Source organism: Centroberyx gerrardi, chromosome 12 (assembly GCF_048128805.1).
Source record: "Centroberyx gerrardi isolate f3 chromosome 12, fCenGer3.hap1.cur.20231027, whole genome shotgun sequence".
Classification (NCBI taxonomy): domain Eukaryota; kingdom Metazoa; phylum Chordata; class Actinopteri; order Beryciformes; family Berycidae; genus Centroberyx; species Centroberyx gerrardi.
The window spans coordinates 20050595-20077008 of record NC_136008.1 but is presented as its reverse complement, the minus strand read 5'-3'; the positions used below and the strand labels follow the sequence as shown (position 1 = coordinate 20077008).

General features: G+C 44.1%; 1 protein-coding gene across 1 annotated transcript in view; it reads right to left on the bottom strand.

Moving 5' to 3' along the window:
- LOC139914174 (nuclear factor of activated T-cells, cytoplasmic 1-like) overlaps positions 1-26414 on the bottom strand; it is a 62098-nt gene that overhangs the window by 21763 nt on the left and 13921 nt on the right. Inside the window, exons 4-8 of the mRNA XM_071902414.2 lie at positions 23004-23206; positions 18804-18976; positions 17571-17711; positions 8481-8536; positions 6121-6253 (exon numbers count right to left, since the gene is read on the bottom strand). Of these exons, the coding sequence (XP_071758515.1) occupies positions 6121-6253; positions 8481-8536; positions 17571-17711; positions 18804-18976; positions 23004-23206 (706 nt within the window). The remainder of the gene's footprint in view (positions 1-6120; positions 6254-8480; positions 8537-17570; positions 17712-18803; positions 18977-23003; positions 23207-26414) is intronic.

Here is a 26414-nt window from a genome sequence, read left to right as displayed (position 1 = left end):
TCATGTGTTTGCACTCGTACACAATAGAACCTTTGAACAATAAAGGCGAGGGATGCAAACAAAATGTATGAAGCGCTGGAGTGTCACATGAACAACACCCTGCTTCTCGATGTGTTGTTATTATTTTTGTGGGAGTCGGATCTGACTGAGACATTAACTATCGCGCCTCTAGCCTCTGGGGCCTGAGCTGAGGTGCTGTGATTACCCAGCAGGGAGCACATTTACGTCAGTCCTGTCTGCTATCAGAGCCCAGGGAGCGGGCCCGGCATCTGGGGGAGCATCGTAAGGCAGGTCCCATGATGCGCGGGGCCTACTCTCCTCAGCCTGGGGAATAACAAGCAAGTCACATGGTGCACACTACATCCGCAGTCACTTCCCTCACTCTTTCTTTTTTTTTGTCTCTCTCTCTTTCTATTCTCTGTACGGTGAATGGATGGCACGGTGCCATGGTGCCACAGAGCACGACATCATTATGAGCAATTGTACAAGGATTTAAGCAATATGCTGTTGTGAAAATCTCATAGCTCCAGCTTTGGTGATTCACCTTTTATCTTCAATTCAAGGATTGCATTGTCCTTTATGGGTTGAGAAAATTCTACAACCCTTTGGCTTATGGAACGCTTTCAAAACCATATTAAACAAACTCAAAAATGCAATGATCATCAAGCAAAAAACAAGGTCATTCTTCTTAGATCCTGAAAAGCTGACACAATGCAGATATGAGTATGCAATAATGTAGTTTTAGCGTTAAAGCTGCACTAGGCAACTTTGCACCTTGGCAGATCCGAATGGCAGCGAGAGGTAACTGACTGGAAACTGTTTGAACTTCAACACCCACCAACCATGTAACCTGACGCCAGTAAACTGCACACAACACGCTCATGTTTACCAGCCTGGCCGGTCCGTGATGCTTTATGCCAAAGGGACGAGCGAGGCAAAACATCTAACGTTGGTGAGTGCAGCTTTCCCTGGACGGCTGCTATTTAGGAGACTGCTTTGTATGTCTCTCTTAAGTTTTGAGGATGAACAAATCTGACGTAAATGACACAAGATTTCCTGCCAGTGACCAAACCCGACACCAGGATTTCATTTGGGCAAATAGAGCGAGTCTACAGCGTCTCAATTAGTGGGGATGGGAGGCTCTTCCCTGTTGCAGACCCACTTTGTGATTTAGAACGGGTGTATTTTTACATGAACATCTTGTCTAAGTATTCATTTTCAGTAAAGTGACAAACTAGGGGTCTGCCTCTATGCCTGTGAAGACTAGAAAATCGGAAATCAAATCACGTTTGCCTTTCTTCAAAGTCTAAAATCTTTTTCCTAGATTCACAAATTGTCTTGATCTCAGCTCTCTCCTCTGCTACAGATAAAAAGAGAGGTCTCCCTCCAAATCGATCCATCTGTGCATCTCCCTTCCACTGCGTCTGCGAGCAGAGAAAGCAGATTCACCCTGTGAGTCCCAACTTCAGCTGGCTTCTATTTCCTCCCAACCTGTGGGTTATGGCCCACAGACAGTTGAGGCTCTGCACATGGTTTTCTCTCCATCTCTGGCAGTTTCCCTCTGTCTGCTCGTATTAAACTGATCAGGCCTGATCTGGGTATTTATTGAGCTCTCGTTTCCTCTGAAGGGAATGGCAGTATAGGGACATAGATGTGTGTGTGTGTGCGTGCGTGTGCCTTTGTGTGTCTGTGCCTGTATCAGTGTATTTGATTAGGAAGGGCGAGCAAACAGGGCTTATGTAGCCTTGTAGATTGTCTTTTGAAGGAGACCCTCATTACTTGCAGCCACAGGCAAGGAGGACTCTGGGATACAGCGGGTTCTGATTCTCATTTCCGATGGGATGCTTGCCGAGTTGGGACACGACCTGGTGGTTCCACAGCACAAAATTCAGGTGTTGCTGTGCTGCAGAAAAAGAAAATCCTACGCTGAAGTCATCTTTTTCCTGCGGCATGAATCTGCAGTGACATTTAACATGGAACAGGTGGTAGTTCATTAACTCACAGGTTGCTAGTGCACCGTGTCCCACTGTGTAGGCAATCTGGTCGCCCAGCATACTGTGGGCCTTAGTGTACCGTAGGTGAGTCGGACAATGCCCAAAACTGTAGACATGACAGAAACAGTTCGGTCTTTGTCCAATTTGGGAAACATGACTGTGCAAATGTTTACAAAAAAAAAGAACAATGTGTGGTTCATTAACTTTTCCTGTATGTGTCACAGAACATGTTTCTCACTCTCCCCTCTCCCGCTCCAACCTCCCCAACCACAAACCAATGGAGAGAGGGGGAGTCGGCACCCGTTTGCGTTAAGAATAGAACTTGATATTACAGAGGAATCTCCAAACGGCCTGTAAAAATAAAGGGGTTCCGAGAAGTTCTTCGCTCGGGCTCCGGTCATTGCCAGCACTTTTTGGCGTTTGTTGTTTAATGTGGTTGGTGAAAACTGTTTCTTATTTGAAGAGCAACACGTCACGTCTCTGCGCATGCAAGAATGATTGGAAGGGATCTTGGAAAAGCGAGGCTCATTCCGGGAGCCAGACAAGGACACTTGTATGTACATCTCAACATCACAGACAAGCACTTAGGCTCCACGTACCAAACCACAACTGCTGCTGATGGTATATCTCAGAGAGATCCATAGGCTGAATCCATTTTTACTCCACATGGAACAACTTGTGAGCTTGGAGTTATAAGCTTCTATCTGGGTGGAGTGCAGTTCTGAGATATTGAGTATCAAAAATTTGACATCAACTCTGGCAAAAATTGTTATCTACTTTATATCTTTTAAAATATTTAACCCCAAAAGGTTCTTTAAAAATACATAACACCACACAACAATAACATTCAAAAATCATGAATATTTAGATAACTCAATTTTGATAAAAAAAAACAAAAGCCCATAAAGAACCTTATAATTCCAACATCATGAATTTATAATTGATGTTACCGGAAAGCTAAAGGTTAACTCCTTTTGTTCAGGATAGTTTTTCCAGAAAGGAGACAATGGTTGACCTACAGTATCTGTTTGTATTCCAGTCACTGTCCAATCCCCCACTGTTCACTGACTGTACAGTGCTAATGACTAACCTCTAAGGCGATGTTTCTGAATGACCGAAATCCTGTTTTAATTGTATTCACAATGCATTATTATGGCAATGTTTCAACAAGCCTACAGTACACCAGTACCGTGTCACTCAAGCTTATCTCTGTCTGTCAACTAGTAAGACTGAGAGCAGCCATGTTTCCAATACAGATTGCATCTGATAATAATATGTTATAATTCAAGTTTGAGGTGTGGCGAGGCTGAGGGAAGATACAAATCTGGTTTACATGGCTAAAACAATACAGTCTCCCTGGAAATGTGCCTGTTCTATTTAAACTGTGGACAAAACACAATGAAATTGTTCTTTTTGCCCTTGGGTGTTTAGTTCTCTAAATGCAGGTTTCAGTACCAGCAGTGTTCAGGCAGGTGTCAACCACATTTACAGCTCAACAGACAGTTGCACACTCTTATATGCATTAACAGCAATGAATAACAAGACGGTCACATGACCAGAATGGAAAATAAAGGTGGTTTTCACTAGCATCTGTGTCCCAGAGAGTGTTTGCTTCGTCCTTCCGCTTTTTCAAACAAGTCAGGCTATTTTAAGTGTCGGTTTTGCCTTTTTATAGATGAGCAGACACCAGAGTGTGAAAGAAATGTTCTTTCTAAACAACGTCAGCAACCACAACTGTACTTGAAGTGGGACAGTGGGCCGGAAGAACCCCTTTCATATAGGCAGGCAAGAAAGTGATGACAACAGTGTGTGTGTGGGGGCACTGCTCCTCTCTAGCCCCTTCCCACCCCTCCATACCTGGCCACAGTGTTGACTGTCTGTGTTTAAACACTCACACTGAAACCCTCCAAAACAAACAGCTACACTGGGCTTTCCTCCTTCTTTGTTATTGTATTCAAACCATGAGACTATCACAGTCATCATTTAGGGTCTGTTTACTCTGATGACAACCCTTATATTATCCAAAACCCTTGATATTATCCAGCAGATTAGAGATTCAGTTCTACAAACATTTTTGGAAGCAAAGCTGCTCTGGAGGCAGAAATAATCTCATTGGTTGAGTTAAACCTCAATGGGTGGAGCCGATGAATCGGTTTCTCAGAGCTATTCAAACTTGACTCATGGCATTCATGATCTTAGAAGGTCAGCAGGCTAGCTAGCTAGCTTACCTAGATATAGCTATAGGCTAGTATGGCTAGTTTGAACTTGGATGTTCAGCTAGGCTAACTAGCTAACCAAGATAACTCTGCCTCCAGTGCAGCTCTGCCTCAACTACAATCTGCTGTTATCCAGGTTGCCTTTCTTAGCTATCTCCAATTTAAATATCTTTGTTTGTGGACAGATGCTATGTTCTGTACTGTAATATGTGTGTATATAAACACAATTACAAGGGTGGTAAATCTCAACATAGCACTCAATAGTTTGTGAGTCATGGTCTGGCTGTGACACTAGTTAGTTAATTATGCTCCTTCATGAAGACATTGGCCCTGCTTGTGTGGTCCATGCTGTACTTGTGATTTACTTGGCAGCAAAACAGAGACCACAACAAGTCATCTTTTAGTTAGAGTCATGTTTATGCTCAGGGAAATGACTTAGAGATGCACAATGCAGGCTGATAAGACTCTCTGTCTCTATCTCCCTCCCTCTCTCTGTATCAGGATCGTATATGGAATGGATATGCTATATATGGCCACAGTTTGTTGGCCCTGGACTGGTCCAGTTACCCACAATGCACTTCATCACAGTAATCAGGCATCTCCAAATAGGGCCCTGCTCTACTTTCTCTCAGAGCCTCGTCCAAAGACTGAATCACTGCTTATCTCCTCTGGCCATAAATACATCTGGCGATAATCTAAATGTCACATCTTATTAGCAGCTATAGACTTAAAACACAAAGCATGCTATTCCAGCAGCATTAGGCCCATTAGACACTGATCAATGAAAACAAGATACCATTGTTTTGATCTAATGGATTTCACTGGTTATCAAGAGCAGGGGGTAGTGGTAGCCTAGAGGTTTGAGAAGCAGGCTTGTGACTGGATGGTCACTGGTTTGAATTCCCAGACCAACTGGGAAAATGTGGGTGGGGAAAAAGTACGAGTAACGCTCTCCCCTACTTCAACAACTACTGCTGAGGTGCCTTTGAGCAAGGCCCTGAACCCCTGACTGCTTCAGTGGAGCTGCTCAGCGGCCAACAGTAGCAGACTGTGGGTGTACTGGGCAACTCCCTGGTGTGAAAGTGTGAAACTGTATGAATGTGAAGCAGGATGTTGCTGAAAAAGAGCAAACATACTTGGTCAACTTTCCCTGGATAAATAAAGACAAAATAAAATAATATTTTACCCTGATGTTTGCAATTGATTATCAAAGCTTATGCTTCACCTGTGCCTATTGTGAAAGCCTAGTCAACAGTTCTCAGTGTAAATGTGAGGTAGAAACCCACTATGAAGCAGCTCTCCTAATTCTCACCAATACATTCTTCAAATTCCAATGTGAAAAGCCATATATAAACATAGAGGCCAGGGACACATGATGAGCACAGAGAGAGGTTTTCAGGTTGCTACATGAATGACAGGGCAAAGCGTTGCCTGGCGTGTGTCCTGTGTGTATGTGCATGTGTGTGCATGTGTGCAAACGTGTGTATATGTGCATGCATGTGCATTCACGCATAATGTAGGTGTGCTGGTGAGCGGGAGGTGCTGTGTGAGGTGGGGTGTGAAAGTCAGGTCGACGGGGGATTGACTTCTCAACATCAACACTGCCCGGAGGCTCTGTCAGTCAGCAGGTACACCTCATCGCTGGGGAACGCAGCCCCACGACAGAATAAACACACCTCACATCTTCTGCTCTCACTCACAGGCCAAAGCCAAGTGTTGCCAAGCATAACTTCAAAAAAAAAAAAAAATAACGTCCACAAATTTCACATGGAATCTTGATGGCTGCAGTAAACTACAGTGTCAGTGATCTGGCGATATACTGTATATGATGAATGTACTGTGTGTGGTTTGAGAAAATCATAATAGTATTTCAGTGTCACAAAATAATAAGAGATATTTATGATGATTACCATTAGGAGGCAGGTAGGTGAAGCGCTGGTATTGGCTCCTCTTCCTCTTGCCGTTGCAGACGTAGAAGTTGACCTGCACCGGGTTGGATATTCGCTGGTTCCGGTAGGGAGGGATCTCCACAACAACTGTACTCTGAAGAGGAAAACAAACCCACAAGATGGAAGACTATTTACCTCTATGAGATAAGGACATGCCAGCTGCTGATACCATCATATAATAAGCTCTAAATCCTTCAGTAGTGTTTACTCATCTGATTTCATGTCATCGTGTCTGGTTTACAAAGCCTTTCACAAAGATCCTCTAAATGTAAATCAGAGCAGACTTACTACAGCATGTGTGAGCCCATTAATCAACAGCTATGTTTATTTTGCAGTTGGCCTGCATTCATGGCACTGTTTCCCAGAGGCTGGACTTAAAGCAGTTGAGTGAACTGGTCTAAATTAGCTCGTCTGGACTGTGTATACGCAGCAGTAGAGCCCATGAGGTTGGTCCAGTGCCCCTGTTTGTCTCGGAGGAAAACCCCAGGGGTTTAGCCTCGGTCCCCGTACAGCACGGACTACAGAGGCGAGAGAGGTAGCCGGCTTATTTGTTTGCACAGCCATGTCTCCCTGTGGAGAGGCTCGCCCGGCACCCCCCGCCCTCCCCGGGGCCAGACCTCGGCAAGTCTGGACGGACGTGAACTTTAAACTGCTTTCTTTCTGACGAGGGGCCAACAGGACACGAAGAGGATTTGTCTGAGCGTTTGTGTCTGTCTGAACGCCTAATTCCTGGGATGGCTGTCTCTCTGTCGGGGGTCGGAACAGGCCAGAACGGGGCACTGTGACAGGAAGCAGGTTTTTGTCGGTCGGCGCTACACGTGGAGAAAGGTGGGTGGGTGGGCGGGTGAGGGGGTCTGCGTCCATAGACCCGGTCTGTCCTCCAGATGACGGCAAAGAAAACACGCAGGTGTGTGTGTGTAAGAGAGTGTGCACATGGCTTGACTCTCCCTTTCTCTCTCCATCTCCGCCCAGGGAAAGTTAGCACGCTCTGAGCAGCAATAAAAACACAGGCAGGCAGGCGGGCCGGAGTAGTGTAAGGTGACCTGGTGGCGGCTGGCAGGAGAAAAAGGCCAGTGCTCTCTTGATGTCTCTCTCCGCTTGTTTGCCGGAGCTCCACATAAGCACACTGTACTATTTGTCTTTCATCGACCCCACCTCCCCGCACCGCCACCCCCGGCCGAGCCCTGCACCCCCACTAATTTTCCAGCATCTGGGACTCCAGCCATAGTGCATCAGCCAGCCCTACAGGCCAATTAAGCATCAGAGAGTCCACATTTAGCCCTCCTGATGCAACAAAGTCATTCACCTGAGTGAAATAACAGCAACAACAAGGAGAAAAAACACCTTTACATTGCAGCATTTAGACACGTGCGGTTTATTTTAGACCTCATGCAAGTGTAAATTGCCTCAGTCAGATTACACAAAAAAGGGGAGGTGGAAAGAGGATGAGACGGCGCTGATGAAAGGCATCAGCAATTCAAAACATACTGTCATCACACTCACACACATACACACACACACACACACACACACACAAGCAAACAAGTTGTCACAGATCCCTGTACTTGACAAATGCACTGTAGTAGCTCCACATTGAAAGCAGACCTAACGAACCTCCATGAAATGTTAATTAACTCCAGAGCACAAGCAGCTTTCTGTGACACGTAGAACAACATTCGCCGTTCCTCTCTTGACGATTCCCTTTCGCCTCCCCCCCCCCCCTTTTTTTTATTAACACAATCTAAATGTGTGACTGGGCGTCAGTGAAATGGGTGCACTGGTTTATTTTCTCATTACGGCTCTCATGAAAACAGCAGGTAAAAAGCTGAGGCCCTAATCCACTCTTGGCTGATGCATGTGCGCAGCGCACGGCTCAGACGAGGTGTTTCAGTCCAAATTCAGCACACACCACAACACTTCACTGTGAACTAAACGTCTGGCTATGCTGGGAGGGCTATGGCGTGTGTGTGTGTGTGTGTGTGTGTGTGTGTTCGTCTAAGTGTCTCGGTGTGTTTTTGTGTGTGCGCACGCTTGCATTTTCTTATGCTTTGCGTGTGTTTGTGCGTATTAGTGGGAAAAACAATATGGCAATCAGTGTTTACTCCTTGTGGGTAGAGAGATTTTGTGAAAATTCCATTCAGGATTGCATGGGCTAATCATCATCGTCTATGTCGGCACTTGTAATAGCTTAGCAAAGGTTACATCATTACAAGGGACAGGTGAGAGAGGAGATGGAGAGAGGTAAGGAGGGAGTGGGGGGAGGGTGGGATTGGAGAGAGCAATAGCATTTCCAAAGTGTCATGTTACTGAGGTGTACTTACAGATTTGACGGAGTCCTTGTCAACTTTGGCCTCTGTCTCCCACAGGTGATGCCCATCTATATTGACAACAGGGTAAAATACAACAATTATTATGGCTCATTATCAGCTGCATCATTATAAGAATAAGATGGACCTCAGATGGAGTGTGGCACACGTTTGCAACTGACACCCATAATATTGTTATAGGGTGTTATAGCTGCTGGATGAGAAGGTGTGTATTTGGGTTAAGGTGTTAGGGGGTTTATCTTTCCATTCAGTGACGGTGACACTTGCTTTGCTTTGGATCTGTTTTATCTCTAACATAACTGGGGACTGCCCCCTCTCTTTCTTTCAATTAAGTTCTGCCCTATTTTTGTCCCTTCTTTAAATCCTCTTTAAGTTAACATTTTTTCCTATTTTTTCCTCTCGTTTCTATTCTTAACTTAAAAAAAAAAGCAGATTTCATTTGTTCTCTCTTTTTTTCTCATCCCGAGCTTGTTGTGGTGAGCAGGCTTCCCTTGCTCCCATGCAATAAAAGGCCTGTGAGCTACTGCAGCTGTTGGGAGCCTGTAGAAGCTCAGCTCACATTCTTTGGGTTTCTCTGTGATTTCATGCCACACCTTAGCGAACAGACGCTCTGGGCTCTGCTAGGGCAATCAGCACCAACCACAGTGCCATTTTTTTTTTCGGGGCCAATGACTCATTAGGGCTGTCAGAAATAGAAGTGACACAGAACAGCCTTTGTGTCGGTGGCACACTATGGCTGGGTAAGTTTGCGAAGTGATGGCATGGGCATCGCGGCACTGCTACGCCGACAGGGTACGCAGCAGCTGTGCCTTTATGGATACAGCAATACAATCGCTGCAACACATTGCACTGTGCTTGAGGGACAGGAAGCCATCAGATAAGATAATAAGAGTCGGTATCCAAAGAACTGATAGCAAAGTCCGGAGCTCTGGAAGATGTTAAACCCATGTTTTTTTTTTTCCATCGCATTATGTTTTTCACATCACGCAGCACGTGAAAGAATAAAGGATCCCAGTCACGGATGGCCTATTACTGGTGAGCTGTGTTAGTGAGTGGGGGCGGGTGGTCAGCTTTATTATTCAGAGAGTGAACATCAGCAGATATCTCTTTCCAAAATGGCCATATTAAAACACAGGGAAAGAGAAAAACAGACGGGGGAAAAAAGATCAGATAAGGGCTTTCTATTTGAACCCAGGGAAAGGATCTGTGCATATGGAGAAATGTGCATTGCTATGGTGGAGAGAATGTGGATGACTGGGAAATCGCAGTAGGGCGATTTGCCCATAGGGCCGCCATGGGCCACAGCCATGATACTGTATGTATGGGGCAGGTGACAGGGATGTACCAAAGCAATGAGGTACACATGAAGCAGGGAGGTGACAGAGAGTATGGAAGGGCAATTAGAGCGAGCAAAGAAAGTGAGAAGGTCAGAAAGAGAGAGAGAGAGAGAGAGAGAGAGAAAGAGATGAGCGTTCCTCATGTTACGTCTAGGGGAATCGGAAGGGAATCTCACCCGCCTCCGCTCTGGGAGACACTCCAAGAGGGAAACCTAAGACTACGACAGCAACCCTCCACTAGTAAACATGTTTTTCAAGCTTTTCTTTCTCTTTTCCTCTCTCTTACCGTCCTCTTAATCTTTTCTCTCGCCTTCTATCCCTCTCAATCGCTCTGTTTCTCCAAACGTTCGATGATTGCTCTGTCAGATTTAGCAAAACTAAACTTCAGGCTGAGCTGGGACGGTGCCACATGTGGCATACCTTTGCGAGTCAGAGAGTGCTGTAGGACTGATAACCACAGAACTTTCCATTCACTCCTTCCCTGCAACATCTGCAAAATGCTTCTGTTCCCGACAACACCTCCTCCTTCACGCAGCCTCCGCCCACGCATAATGCACACACACACAGATGCAGACACATGCACACACACAACAGGCACAGTATCCTCTATCTTTGTTTTGGTCTTCAGTTTGACTGATAAAGAGGTGAAATCGCAAAACAAAAGGTGGAGTAGGAGCCGTGTGCAGGGAACTCCCCATATAATACAATCAGTGACACACACACATGCATCAATACATGCATGTGTGAATGCACCAGGCATGCATGCACACAGACCGACAGACAGTCAGACAGACGGAAAGACACATACACACACACACACAAACACACACACGTATCCATTGTTTGAGGCTATGTGCTCTAGGGCAAACCAACCATCTGTCTATTGCTGTACATGACTCACTTGTGCAAAGAAATCCACAAAGTCTAACACCAACAAAGACAACCAGGACAACACACTCATTCATCTGCCAATTAGACAGCATGCAGGGTGAGGCTTCTACAATTTAACCACAATTAGATACACTCCCCAAGACCGAATATTATTCCATTTTGTGACAACAAATAATGTTGTGTATGTAGTGATATCACAGCAACAGTGTTGCTCTCCAAATAAATATCACACAAACACATCCTCTCGTCTTAATTTCACTGATTGATGGAACTTTGGTTAGTGTGGAAACATACAGTAGAACCTCAAAGCCAAGTGGTAAATAGAAAGGAGGGTAAACTATGACTGCCGCAAGTTGGTGATCATCATAAGGCAAACATTTACCACTATAAACAAAATCAATTCTATTTTAGAAAAGCACCCACATATAACTTGGATTAGTTTCTTACTACTTAGATGATGTAGACTATGAATTTACATCATAAAGATTTATGACAGAAGAACTGAGTTGGGTTCACCCTCCACTACATCCCTGCTCACAGCCCAATGTGAGACATCCTTGTCCTTACAGTAACCTTGCATTTTTTGTTGTTTTTTTACACCAACAGCCAGATGAGCTTTCTCCCTCTACAAAAAGTGTTGTGCATTTCTTACAGCACAACAACTTCCACTGGCCAAAGAATGTGCACTTTAGTGGTTCTGGGAATGGAAAATATGATTCACGGGCTTAATTGTGGAGGTTCTCTCGTGAAACAATCCAGCCTTATTTTGCAGCTTTGTCTCTTTTCCAGAGATGATTTTCATTGAGTTTTTTTTTTTTTCTCCGTCCTGTTTATGTACATTGTGCTTAATTTCCATTTCAGTGCCAGCTTTGCTGTTGCTACAGTGCCTGGATTAAAAATACTGCACTACTTTTACACACATATTTTCAAGGCAGTTAATTTGGGGTCCAGGGAAGAGCAAAGCCAAAAAGGCCAAAGGGGTTCCCCCATGACCCGGCCCAGGGGTAAAGCTGCTTTTCTCTCTGAAACACCTGGCTTCTGCCAATCTGAGGACTGACAAAATCTGACAAATGTAGGTCTGCTCCAAATTGAGAGGCTTTACTGGAAATGATGGCCTGACAGTAGATTTGTGAGGGCTTTATGGTCTTGGTTAGTCTTGGTGTGTAAGAGGGAAAGCATAAGCAGACTTGACTTGTGGGTGCAGATCGAAGAAGATGCTCTCCATGGTGTGTTGCACAGTGTATATTTTAGCCTAGGTAAATGAGGATTCCTTGATGCAGACCCCTACTATGACTGTACGGTGGAGCAGGAGTGGAGGTAGACCTCTTTATGGAAGTGGTGCTGTAAAGCCTCAACTCAAACTGTTTTCAGCGAGGGATCCAAATGGGAAACAGAGTCCCCTGCCTTGGGTCAGAGCCTTATTAAGACATATCACTACTCTTACCAGGTGGGCGGCCCCTATCTGAAGAAATGCCATAGAAAGAAACACTGATTTGCATCCCTTATCTGGCTATGTGCTGTGCAGACTAGCCTGAAGAAGGGGTTGAGGCTAGAGGACAGTCTAGACATCTTACTGTTATAATACATCAAGCAATTCCTATGATGTGTAGACTTGCCCACAGCAGAGGTGTAGATTGAAGTATAACCACACTTCTATGAGCTTGGTAGATCACTGTTCACCTCGGGTTCTTAAACTATGACGCTATGAGGACTGAAAATAGTGTTGTTGCTGTTGCTGACGAGTCTCCACATGACAAGAATAATGCATTTTAATGAGCTTGAGGGTCTGATGGTGACAGGCAAACTTTTATGGGATAGTAGCTCAGGCTTTTCTAATCCCTGGCTGTGCGCTAGACTAGCCTGAAGCAGAGGTGGAGGTTGACCTCACACTGCTACAGTGCTATAGATTATTTGGGCTATCCTAGCCTAGAGCTGGAGGACAGTCTAGACATCTTACTGCTACAATACATCGACTGATTCGTATGATGTTTAGACTTGCCCAAGGCAGAGGCGTACAATGAAGTATAAACAGACTGTCTATGAACTCTAGCAGCGCAGATCCAAGTCTGTAGACTTTGGTTTCTTAAACTATGAGGCTATGAAGACCCAAAATAGTTCACTGGCCCATTGCTGACAGATTTCCACACGACAAGAGTAACATGTTTTAATGAGCCTGAGGGTCTTGTTGTGGACTATGCTGTCCTAATGTTACAGAGTACTGTAGCTCAGCCTTCTCTCTTCCCTGGCTGTGTGCTAGAATAGCCTGAAGCAGAGGTGGAGAGGACTAGACTTCTCCCTGCTGCTGCCCCGGCTGTGTGGTGCTGCCGAGCTCCAGGCAACGCTCCAATCCGACCAGATGTAAAAACTATCCAGCTCACCAGGGAATTCCCTCACCTCCCCTCTGAGTCAGAGCGTAGGCTTTCCCCAGCTCTCTCTGTCTCTCTCTCTCTCTCTCTCTCTCTCTATTTTCACCCTGCCTCCAGCACTCCTTCCATCCACGGAAAGCAAGGCAAGCCAGAACACACACTGCAATAGGTGCGTCAGGTATGCCTTCCTTCTCCAGTGCCAAAAGAGCGGTTTAGGCAAACCAAAACACTCACATACACACACATAACCCCACAAACTGACATGAGCACATGCACACACACACACACACACGCACACACACACACCACAAAAAAATAACAGAAAATCAAACCAAGCACAACAACGCAAAAGAAGCTGGAAAGTCTCATAAATGCCCAGAGAAAAAATAATTACTTAAAAGCGTGTCAAACAATAATTACTGTTACAAAGACTGTTTATACTGCAGCAAAAACAAAAAATGCAGAGTTGAGAGCTGTAACAGTCTATCATTATCTTGCTACAGCCTGATTACCTTACTTTCCCTGCTATGTGTGGTCTGGAACGACCTAGGAGCAACAACATACTGATCAATCCATTGATGGAATAAAGAAAGAGATCTATGGAAGGTACATGAATATATAAAACCTTTTTAACGCTATGCTTGGCATTCATTCACTAAGCAAGACGCGATGTCAGGGTTGGATATGATCATTTTTATGCTCTGATGTCTCAGAAATAGTAAAAGTGGTCACAGGCAGGGTTTCCATAGAAACTCTCTATCTCCTCTTCCTCTCCTCTTCCTCGTCTCTCTATCCAGCCTCTGAGGGTCTTGTCTTTTCCGTTTCACCCCTCTACAGGGAATCCCTCACCAATGACTCACTGAAAACACTTCCTACTGAACACGAAAACAGGCCCGCGGGATAAGAACTACAGTAGGCACACACACACACACACACATACACAAACCCCCCCCCCCCCCCCCCCACACACACACACACATGTACTAAAGGCCCAGAGTTTGCATCAGTTATCCTGCAGGTGCCGGTGTGGAGCAGTGGGGATGGCCGTGGCATTTGAAAAGTAGAAGTAATTATTTTTCAAGGCGCATTAAGGTCTCCCGCAGTGGCATCATCTATGAGCTCTGCTCATTTGATACTGGGGCCGTCTCAGGGGGGATAGAGGCAAGCAAAACAACACAGAGGGACAGAGGAGAGGGAGAGTAAAGTGGCAGTGAAAGACAGCTGGGGGAAAAGTCTGATTTAACATTTCTACCTCGTAAATGAAAACGGCCGACAGGCCAATCTCCCAAAAACTTGGTTCAGCTGATGAATCATTATCATCACTCATTTTATTTTGAAAGCATGCAATAACCATATATATTTGTGCTCAAAACTTAGCTATGCCCTCCAATGTGTGAAGGCAACAGTTAGAGAAATACATATATTTATGATTTATGACTGCCTCATTTGTGCTAATAGGCTTTTGTACTGTCTGTGATCTCCGTCCGACTTGGATGATTTCGACTGTGTATAATTATTCACATAAGTTGGATTCGGATGCTCAAAACCCGTCTGTTGCTCCTTAGGATTTGTGGAATTTTCTGGAAGGTGTTTATTGGAGTCAATGTTGGAAAGTGAGCAGCCGTCCTGACCTTTGATGGCAGCAACAGTAATGGCTGTCACCACTGTAGCAAAAGCAGTGATTGGTGTTGTGTTGTAGAGTCAAGTTGTGTATGTGCATGTGTGTGTCCCAGTATGTGTGTGTGTGTGTGTGTGTGTGTGTGTATGCGAGCACGTGTCTGTGAGTGGTAATTATTGCGCTGCGGTGCTCCGTATTTCATGGGTGCATTTAGTCATGAACTTTTCCGAGGGAAAATAAAACCAAAGTTATAGAATGAATCTGTAATATAATTATAATTTTATTGGTTCCTTTTTTCTGTATCCCAGTTCCGTCCTTCTAAATCAACAATCAGAGAAATTCTGAGGCTGAAAACCTTCGTGAAACAGCAGGATTCTCTGATTAAAATGCCAAAAGACAATATTCTGCAGTATATTTAGGACATAAGTACTTTTCCACACTCGTATTTGCTCATAGTTAGTGACCATTAGTGGATGGTGTGTGTGTACGTGCATGCTTGTGTGTGTGTGTGTGTGTGTGTGTGTGTGTGTGCATCTGTGTGTAGAGTGTGTAGGTCTGTCTGTAATGGGCTTTTGACTTAGGAGACCCTGGAAGTGGTGGGTCATTAAAGTTTACATAAGAGCAGACAAAATAGTAGACAGACAACCTCGCTCTCTCTCTCTTTCTCTCATTCTATATCTCTCTCTCTCAGGGTCTCTCTTTCGCTCTCTCGACACCACAGAGACGAAAAACAAACCACTGAAATGTCGATGGCAGGCACGAGTGTGGGGATCCCACTAGCGCACAGCTCCACACCGGCTAATGTCTTTAACGGGTATCGAGGAGAGAGGTGAGAAGAGCGGAGGATGAGGCAGAGGCTTGGGAGAGCAAAGAGAGAGAATGGGAAGGAAGCAGAGTGCCGGAGGTAAATGGAAAGAAAGAGAGAGAGAGAGAGAGAGAGAGGAAATACAACCCAGTAGGGGTCAAGGGGAAGGCAAGAAGCAGGGAGGGGTGGAGCGGCGAAGGTGTGTTGCATGTATGGGCTTTCCTCTCCGGGGGGATCCCCCTCCATGACTAAGTAAAGCCAGGAAGAGGGAGACCCCATCGCACATTAACAAGTACACTCACCCCTCCTCACCCGCTTCCCTGCCTCACCCTTGACCCCGGCGGGCTCTAAGGGGCTGAGGGGTGCTGTTTCGCGGTGAGGGAGAGGTAGGGTAGGGTGACACGGGTGTACAGCAGGGCAAGAAATTCACTTTTTTAGTTTCAGGGGGCATTTTTTTGCCTCCTTGATGTGATTTTTAGGAGCATTTTGGCCCTTTTCAGGGGCAATTTTATTGAACTATGAAATACGACATTTCTATTGCATATTGGCAAATAGACATTCAATTTGTACCACTAAGATTTGTTTTTACTTCTTTCCCACTGTTGGAAACTGGCGGCAGGCCATACAGAAGAGGATGTTTTTTTATATTGGTTGTTTTAGTTTTTGTTGTTGCAGTGGTTTGTGTTGGTCGGCGTTTTCTTCCACTGCTGGCTGTGTGGTGCCAACATTTTCTACTGCTTCAGGCTGCTTCAGGTTGTTTTCTGATCAAGAACTGCTCCATTTTTCCCACTCACAGAAAGAATCCCTCGGTCATATACTCCCACAAATAACCTACAGTGGCCCGCGGGGGACAGTAGTCACATTCATGCGTGAATAGTTGACAACCCAACGCATAAAATGTGAACAGGGTGACATGCAAAAAAGGGTACTATTATCCTATTACTGGGGGCATTTTCCCCCCGTAATTTAATTTCCCCAGAATATTATGAACTTTCAAGGACATTTTTGCCCGGAGTTGTAGAGGGAGGAAAAAAAGGGAAAGGGTGGGTGGGGGGTGATTCAATAGCAGGGGGTTTCTGCAAAGATTTACTGCTGAGACTAAGACCAACACCAGGTATTGCGAAACACCTGTTTTCCAAAATCAAGAGTAACACTGGATGAAGCACACACTGCAGCCTTATAATTATGCTGAAATCTTGAAACCTACTCGCATGTTTATCAGAGCAGTGCTGAATTTGACTGATCTCTGCTGGAAAGCCTAAAGAAAACACACAGCATTTATCTATGATTCATTAACTGGTGGATATTCCCTGTCTTGTCAGAGATGTGAAAAAAATCCTTTCCCTTTCTTCCTCATACCTCCTTTATTCTTGCTCATCATCACCAGCAGCAGCAGCATCATTATGTTTTTACATAGCTAAGACTTCAGAGGTACCGTTCCCTTTGACCTTTGCTTTGATTTAGTGGGTGCAATCAAGGAAATGGCCGTTAACGTGCAAACTTGATCAGCAGTGTTTTCAGCATTGCTCCCTCCCACGCAGGGAGGAAATGCATGGCCGAAATCTGAAAAAAGGAATAATAACCATGATTCAATGATAGAGAGCCAGTATGAGCGTCTCCGTGTGCGAGAGGCTCAACTAGAAAGAGAAAGAAAAGGGAGGAAAGTGGTAGAATGGATGGAAAAGGGAGCTAGTGAAAGTGAGCAAGGGTTAAGTGTCAGAAGAGAGAGAGACAGGGAGCGAGAGACAGTGAAGGAGAGAGAGTGAGTGAGAGAGAGACATTGCACATGCCCTGGTTGTGATTCATTCCTTAACTTGTGGCGAGCGTCAGTGAACAGGCAATGGAAACTTCAGCAAATGTAAATACGCTTTGGTTAAAAATATAGTTCCTTAATGCACACCACATGTGGCTCGCTGGCAAGGCCTGCTCTATTTTGACGGGAGGAGAGACTGAGGAAACGCAACGGAGGGAGAGAGAGAGAGAGAGAGAGAGAGAGAGAGACATTTGAAAGAGATATTAAGAGGGAAAATGAGAGGCAGTAAACGTGGTCTAGTGACTGCAGCTTACCCTGGGCCTTCTCCACGAACACCACCTTGGAGTCAGGGAGGAAGTTGAGACCGCTGAGGAGCATCTTTTTGCCTCCGGTGGCGGGGTAGCTGTCCAGACTCTGCTTCTCCACCAAGGGAAGCTCCTGCGCCGAGCGCTGGGCTGTTGAACGGGACACACAGACACATTTCAAGACGGATTTGTGAGCCCACATAAAGTCGCTGCCTGATCCCCATCCACCCCAAGACCTCCAGCGCTACCTCCGGGTAGCACACGCACAGCACACAGCCAATAAAACAGCAGTTCTTGGTTAGAAAAACAGGATTATCAACTTTATAATGACGATTTCATGACTTCTAGCTAAGAGGTTTTCAGCCAACAGCTGCTATTTGAATAAAATATAAAAAGAGGACAATTGATCAAAACAATATTTCTATGGTGGCTGAGATTTAGAGTCATTATTTTCCATAAAGAAGGCTATGGGTAACCACCTGTCTCTGCTTTTTATAATTGTGGCTAGCTAGTCATCTCTGGCCTCTGTCCAGATTGACAGACAGAGACACACTATACAGTAATTATCACATTGCTATGCATTTGTCTGTAATCCCCTATTCTCTGAGATTGCATAATATCATAACAGCTAAAATGTGGTGCTCAAACCTTGAGGAAATCTTAAGTTTGTTAAATAAAACGTCTCTGTAATGATGAACCAGCTCAGCTTCACATGATCCACTCTGGATCATAAACTACAGTGCCAGCTCCTTCTTACCATCTAACCTTAATTGGCTTCCTCGGGTGCACATAACATCACACCTATATACACAAATGAATGACAAAGAAACAGAGGTTTCTTTCAATGCAGTCTGTCAACCGTGCCAAAACTGGGGCTGGCAAATGACCTTTGCAGAACCTGTGCTAATGGGGTAGTCTTACCACAATAACTTATGCATGCAGTCATAAAGTGCGTATTGAGATAGATAACACATGTGTCTGGCATCATGTACAATGCATCTATTGCCTTGGCAAATTGCTTTGATCATATAAACCTTATTAGGTGCAGAGGCACTGAATCTGGTCCAGCAGGTAATAAAATAGTAGCTCAGTTTATTGGATTACAACAATAGATGCCACCTCGTGCTTATGTGCGAAGCCCAGAGAGAGAGGCATGCCAGCTTGTGTGTTTATTTATGTGTGCATGTGTGTGTGTCTCTCTCTGTGTGTGTGCATGCTTGGTGCCTATTCATACTGACTTACAGCACTCGATGGGGTTGGAGGAAGCCTGTAGGGACACCGTCCTGCCGTTGGGCTGGTTGATGTGCACGCGGAACACCATCCTCACGCGTGTGTTCTTACGCCCGATGTCCGTTTCCCCTTTGCGAAGCTCAATGTCCGAGTTGCGCAGCTTGAGGATCCCTGCGCAGTCAATTCTGACACACAGAAGCATGCAAAGGGCAAGATTTAATACTTGGTTTGAAGGGAGACATGAAGAATCGATGGTGACACACAAGATAATGGAAAGGGGAAGTTTAGTCTTTTTTTTTTTGTCCTATTTTCAAGTGAAAAGTCTAATGTAAGATTATGAGCATATGAAGAACGCATCTATTCCTCTTCACCAGTGCAGTAGTGGTAAATGAAGAGGAGGGTAAACTATGACATCCAGTCGGCAAACCACCACCAATATAATCAAAAATCAATTATAGCTTCAGAAAAGCATCAATCTACGTTTTTTCTGCCATAAAAGACCCTATCCTCACTTAACTTACATCACTTTGATACTACTTATTAGGATATATACCATGATCAAACTATCAAAAAGATTGTATGTCGGTCTAAAAAGTTGGGTAGACTGGGTTTGGGTGGGTTTTGCCTGAACTTCGTCTCTGCTCTGAACTGATCTCTCACATTGCAGAGCACAGGTTATTCTCTACAGAGCGGAGAAAGGCTGAGGTGGGAGCGGGTCGATTCCTTGACTGGCTGGCTGTTTAAACTGAGACACTGAGCAGAGTTTCTACACAACGTGGCCAGCAGCGAAGTCTCCGCATCGGAAGTCCAATGGTGCACAACTGCGTCATCCCTAATCCAGGGCTTCTTCAAAGACAGATTTGGACATTAATTACTACACATCACAGTTTTAAAAGGTCCTGGTAGTCCAAGAATTAGTGGTTCTCTGGAGGAATCCTCAGGACTGAGTAGACGTCCTACTACCACCCTCATTACCACCTCCCAGACACTTTCGAGAAGCTCTTTCCAGTGGCAAAAACCCACTGGCTGCAGTCAGCATTCTCACAGTCACTTTATTGCTGTCTGACTGCACCAAGCCTGTCCGCTCCCTTCACACCACCCGAGCCTCACACTTTTAACATTTCAAACATTTAGGGTTTAAACCTCCACTAACCAATGCCACATTGCTAACAGTAGAGCCATTTTTTTTTTTTCAAGGTGTCTGTCTTTATTTATTTTATTTCATTTCATAATTTGGGGGGTAAGGGGGTGGATTTTCTTCCCCCTTTTCTTAGCGGAAAAAAAACATTAATTTTCAGACTGGCCTTTCATGAAATGAAATAAAACCAAATAGTGGCTGGTAAAAAAGTGAGGGAATACATATGGGATATGGTTTGGCATTTCAATTATTTTACATTGTAGCTTTTTGGGCAGTATTCCTGGAACATGGTAAATGTCAGGTTTTATACAAATCTATTTTTCCCCTTGACTTTGGTTTGCAGAATTTGAATAAATAAGAAAAATAACACACACAACGCTTACTACAAGCTCCTCCAGCCATGCATGATGTAAGTGTTCTGTCACACAGTTATAGTTTTAAAACAAACACAGGATGATGGACATTGTCATGCATTATTTTACAGTCAGTCTTCACGGCCTATATAGTATGAGATGTGGGACAGTTAAATCTTCAGCAAGGAGATGTTTAGATTAGATGAAAATGATAGTGTTCTGTGACAGCAAAGAAATAAGGCATGTGAAGTAATGTGAGTTAAGAAAAACAACAACTCTTGCATAGTAACTGTAGCGATAACAGTTAAAAATGTATTTTAGAGGAAGCCTTGCTGATTGGACATTTATTTATGACAAATATTTTACTTAATAGTACGTGCAGAAGCGGATGTACTACTAAAGTGGAAATTAAGCTACCTTATGTGTATGGGATAAACTTTCCTAGAAAAGAGGAGAGAAAGACAGATTGGAACCGTCTGTAGTTTGACTGCAGCCCTCGACTGTCTGCATCCCACACAGTGAGCAAATGAGTGCTGGCACGAGAGCAGAGAGATGGATGCTGTGTTATCAAGACGACTGTTTAACAGCTCAGTGGAAAGAGACAGTCAAAGGCTTTCCTTCGACTCTGACCTTTCAGCTAGTCAGGAAAGAGAGACGGAGGACTTTCACTCCTCTTCCTTTAGCATGGAGGCTGATGACAAAGGGGAAAAGAAACTTCCTCTTGAATATTTTTTTATATCAGATTTATCCCCTGTGACATATAAAGTCAAATGGGTGAGGGGCGCCACTAAATATGATACAATATGAGGAATATAGTGGTATTGTTGGAAAAGGTACTTTGAGGCAGTATGCATGTTAAAATCATCCATGCCCAACCAGAAAAGGCCAGTTCCAAGTCAAGAGGCTCTTATGTCCCATAACTTTGGCTAAATATCTTCATAACCTCCCACAATATTTAAACAAACATTAAAATACTTCCTAACATAACACAGACCCATTAAATCTTTATCGATTCTTTACAAAGAAGTATATATTTCACAATTTGAAACGGTGGAGAATAAACCTGAGGTGCAGCGAGAGGTAACGGCCTTATGTAACCTGGGTTCAGATAGTGTCTTTATCCATAACACAGAGTTCTGGGCCCCAATCCAGAAGGCCCTCTGTAGTCTGAATGGAGCCCCAGGACAGCAGCTACTGCCTGGACACACTGCAGAGCACAGCCCCTTGGATTAGCCTACTGCAAGTCTGGAGGGAGTGTGGCAGAGGACAAGACCGTTTACAGAAGTAGGGGAGCTAATAATGCTAATGTTTGCAAAGGTAAGCCGAGAGTATATTTAGAAGATTATGTGATACTGGCTAACCCCGCGGTCACACATTTTGTTTCATGAACACTAGTTTCATGAACACTCAATCTGTATTAATCTGGTTCTCAGTTTTTGAACAACAATGTGAACAGCTGGTTGCATTTTTTCTGCAACCTGGCCTGCTTAAAAGGACTGGGAAGACTTGGTTAAATTAACTTGTCATTTCCACATTTGTGTTTAAGTAATCTCAGCTTGTTAGCTAGCATCATTGTCTTTTTGTAAACATATCTGATTTGTACGCTAGCTAGTAGCAAATTTCAGTGGCTAGTTGTAGCATGTTAAAGTCGAGATGAAACGGCATTTCGAGAGTATCTAACTTCCGTATCGTGACGTATTTCCGAGTGAAACAGGAAAGACAGGTGGGACATAACGTTGGGAGGAATTTGATTTGAACATTGAAAAGTGGGCGTGTCATAACACCCGAAGACACACCGAAGTACCATGCTGTTGCTAGCTAGCTAACTAATGAATCTTAGCTCTGTGCGCTAAAAGTTGAAGATTGATTGATGGGTGGATGTCATGATATTATTGGTTGAAATTGGTTATGGGCATGCTTACGTAAGCACACGGCATATTTTGTTTTACAGGAAGAAAACATGATTGAATTTTGATATAAGAATACAAAGAAATTGATTTTTTGTATTTTTTTTGGCATATATTGGTATATAGGTGCACAATATGACCGGGGATGTGATCTAAAAGGGTTAAAAAGGCATTTTTCATTGCATCTCGACTTTAACATTGCTTTGCTAAATTAGCCTGCTGGCTAGTTGGCTAGCTAACAATACTGAAAAGCAGCTGCTTGTTTGGGTTAAGTGAGCTGAAGATTTGGAAATAAATATTCATTTGGAAATAAATCTACCTTATCAGACTATTCACTTTTACTTATGACACACTCACACCACCACAGTTCAGTCTTTTTCTACCCTGATTATTAGCCATTATTTGCATACAGCCAGTTCTCCAATCCTCGATGATAGCTTTAGCCGTGGTTACTATGAGATTTGTGACACAACTACAAAGCCTCTGTTGGAGCCTCTCACACTGGCCACAATTGGTAAGAATAGAGTAACTCATCAAACTAGTTGCTTGCAGTGTCAACGCAGGGTAAAGGTACTTACTGCACTTCCTTAGAAATCATGCTTCTCTCTTGGTGTAGAAAGGCCTCAAGTTCCAAGGCTATTTAGAAGCCTGTGCTGTATAGTACCTGTCATCAGGTATTATGTTTGTAGAGCTAACGCAAAGACAAAGGTGCCGAAAGAGAGAAAAGTGTGTGTTTTTGTGTGTGCATAGGAAAGAAGGGGAAACGAGGAAAAAGAGATGGATAGTGGACTTGTGGAGGTCTAAGAGCACTCACATGGCTCTCATGTTGTTTTCGGGCAGCAGGGGAATCTCCAAAACCTTGGTGTTGGATTGCATGACCTCATGGCTGGCAGTGGAGACGGTCTTGCCGGTGATGCGGTGAACCTGATAGAAGGCATGCGGTCGCAGGAGGCGGTCGTCTGCGGTCCCTATGAACAGCTGCAGGGTGAGCGGCTCGCTTTCCATGTAGCCGTAAAGCTGGCGGGAGAACAAAGAGAGCCAGGTGAGAGCCAACATCAGGTTTTAAGACATCTCATACAACCCCTCGTTTGGGAAATAGACATTGAATGCACAACAGCTACTGATAGTTAAAGGGACCTTTAATGATAGCTCTGACATGGTGGAGGGGTTGCGAAAATAAGCCCCTTTTCTTTGTGTTTGTTTTCTGGTTGGGTTGGAGACCCCTTTTTCAGAGTCTTTTTTTTTTTCCTTTTTTGAGTTAGTCGTAGGTCCCTTTAGGGGAGGGTAAAAAAAAAAAAGTTTTTGATGTCTCTCAGACTGTCTGGGGTAGAGATCTCCTGGGTAGAGAGACGTCGAGGCTGATGGAGAGGTTGGCTTCCCATCACTTCACTGTTCATTAAAATCTCACTGCTGCTATAAAAAAAAGTGCCTACGGAGAGGCAAGCAGTCGACAGTGACTCAATGGAAAGTGACCCTTTCAGGGACAAAATAAGAAACCAGGACAATCTCAGGTCTGCCTCAAGGGGTGATGCTCACGGTTTATGAGCTTTACGTAACTGTTGATTGGGCTAACACCTATTTCCGCATATAAAGTTATAAAGTTGCATCTCGGATTAAATCAAAAGTGGGATATTGGTAAACCTCACCTTAAAATTCTACTCTGCCGTTACTGTCAATAAGCTGGAATATCTTAAATAATTTCTAGATTTTCTTAATACTGTGCTCCTGAATATATATCTTAACACAATAGCATTGACATCATTGCATGCACGTGTTCAATAAACTGCTGGTACACACAGTGTCCAAATTCCAATCTTCTGGTCAAATGTGACTCACACACAGTGCATTGAATACATTTCAATAATACATGAACAATGAAAAAAAGAACTTACAATTTGTCCTATCTTTGTGTATTTCTATGAGCAATATGCACATTTGAGCAATATGCAATATGCACATTTATAAATAGTTGTTCGTCAAATCATTCATTCACTTTTGTATCACCAGTCATTTAACTTGAGTCAGAAGGTAATGACTACATGGCAGTTACCACTGTAAAGTGTGTTATTACAATGTTGTTACCTCAGCAACTAGTTACTACACAAATTATATTAAAGCAAAAAAGTTTACATTAACTGTCAAACAAGGTCAACTTCAGCAAACGCGACACCCAAATGTGGTAGTTAAGAAGGCCAAAAGACTTCATGGTGCTTAGCATGCAGACAGGATCCAGCCCCTTTGCTTCTGGGCAGTTATGAACATGCATTATGATTTTCATTAAAGCTCAGAGACGGTGTCCCACTGTGATGAAAGAGACTCCTGTATCAGAACCACCACTTCAAACAAGTACCACTTCCTCTAGCAGGCCTCTATTAGCTGCCACTGCTCACCAATAAAAAGATCAAATCTTAAAAAAAGAAAAAGAAAAAACCTGCATAGCTGTGCATAGTTTGAAAAGTACTGTTGACTTTGGGGTCAACAGCACTTCAAATGTGACCTGTAAGTGGCAATTTTCTTTACATTTAGCATCCCTGGATCGTTTTCTAATAGTGTCTAAAGTAACATAAATGGATGATTTAATGGGTCAAAAATATGAACACACAGGCAGGGTTGCAGATTCCACAGTGTGGTAAAGGACAACCGATACTTTGTGTGTGTGATTTCTGACCAAAATAATTTGCCAACCAAATGTGGATCATTTCGGGTGAAACCAAGTCTTGCACTGCAGACCTCCCAGGATATGCTTGCTCTTTTCAGTTAAAAAAATCCACATGAGTGTTTGAGGACGTGGGCATGTCAGTGTGGGCTTGGAAGTCTCTCCAACCTAGAAACTTTCAGAAAACTGGAGAATCAATTTGGTACACAGAAACAAGAGAGGGCTAACCTCTCGTTGAGAGGTGCTGGACCTCCGTGGATCCACCCAACTAGGTGCTTGACCACATGGGAGATTTACCGCAAGAGATCACTTACTCAAGACAGGTCTCACCAAACCATGGCCATCTGAAAAATCCCACAAATTGGTCAATTATCTCAGCACACACGAGCGCATCGTTTCAGACCAATTTTCTTTGAGCCCCGTCCGAGAGAAAACAGTGGATCCGTCGAATGGAATAAAAGACCCCTGTTGTTTATCTAACAGATTGAGTCATATAACAAAATGCAGACCACATGTAACCTATGACATAATCTGATTAATGGGTTTATAATTACCTTTGCGAGGGGGGTCAGGGATGGGGGTGTGAGGAAGAGGAAGGTTGGTGGAGGACTGGGGAACTACGTCATTGAAGGTCTGTGGAAATTAGTGCTGCAGTGTCACGGACACCTAATGTCTTTGGTTTGAAAACAAATTTGTCTGGATACTGTATTAAAACTTTTCTGGCCTGATAACAAACAGTGGAGCTTAACTATCCTTGGCCTATATTTGACGAAATAACCTTTGGATAACGGAATAAGGGAGAGGATGGTGGTTCTTTTCCCCAGTTATACCTTTTTCAATATTAATTACCTTGAATAAAGGGAAGATATGACTGTTCATTGAGGTACAGCATATATCCATATGTCTCAATAATCTAAATACCAGTGGTTATCTGGCTCGGATGTAATGACAAGATCTCCCTTACTCTTTGATTCAGATATCAAGGCAGTGCATGGGGAGTGGTAAAGCCGGGCTGTCATACATCTCCAGTTCCAACGGTCCTATTTTTCTCTTCAACTCCGCATAGTGTCTCTAGCAGCTGTCTTGACCAGTGAGCTAGTCACACATGCTAGTCATCAGTGAGTTAGGCCGGGGTCAGGAGCTTCTTGAAGTCTTGGCATCCCAGGGGACCACTTCATCCATGTGGTGATCTCACCGGCAGACCCCGCTCTGCTTGTTATATTTTACTTATGGTGTCACCAGAGGTAATTATCCATAGCCGCACATGCTACCAGTTACTTACGTATAGACCAGTGAGTGTGCTACGGCAGAGCATGAGGTACAAATCTGCAAAAAATTGCACAACATTCCTTTGTGATTTAATAAAACGGCAGGCAGTCGCGTTACAAAGCCGTGTCGTCTGTCGCTTTTGCACATTTGCCTCCGCAGACTTCTTCTTTGAATCTCTCTGTGACCTCCAACCATTACCTCAGCCTCCACGTGGCCGAGTGGAGGGCCACAAGAGAGACAGGCGGGAAGGGTGGTCTTTATCCCTTCACTCGTCTTGCGGTAGCCGCGCACCGACGGTGG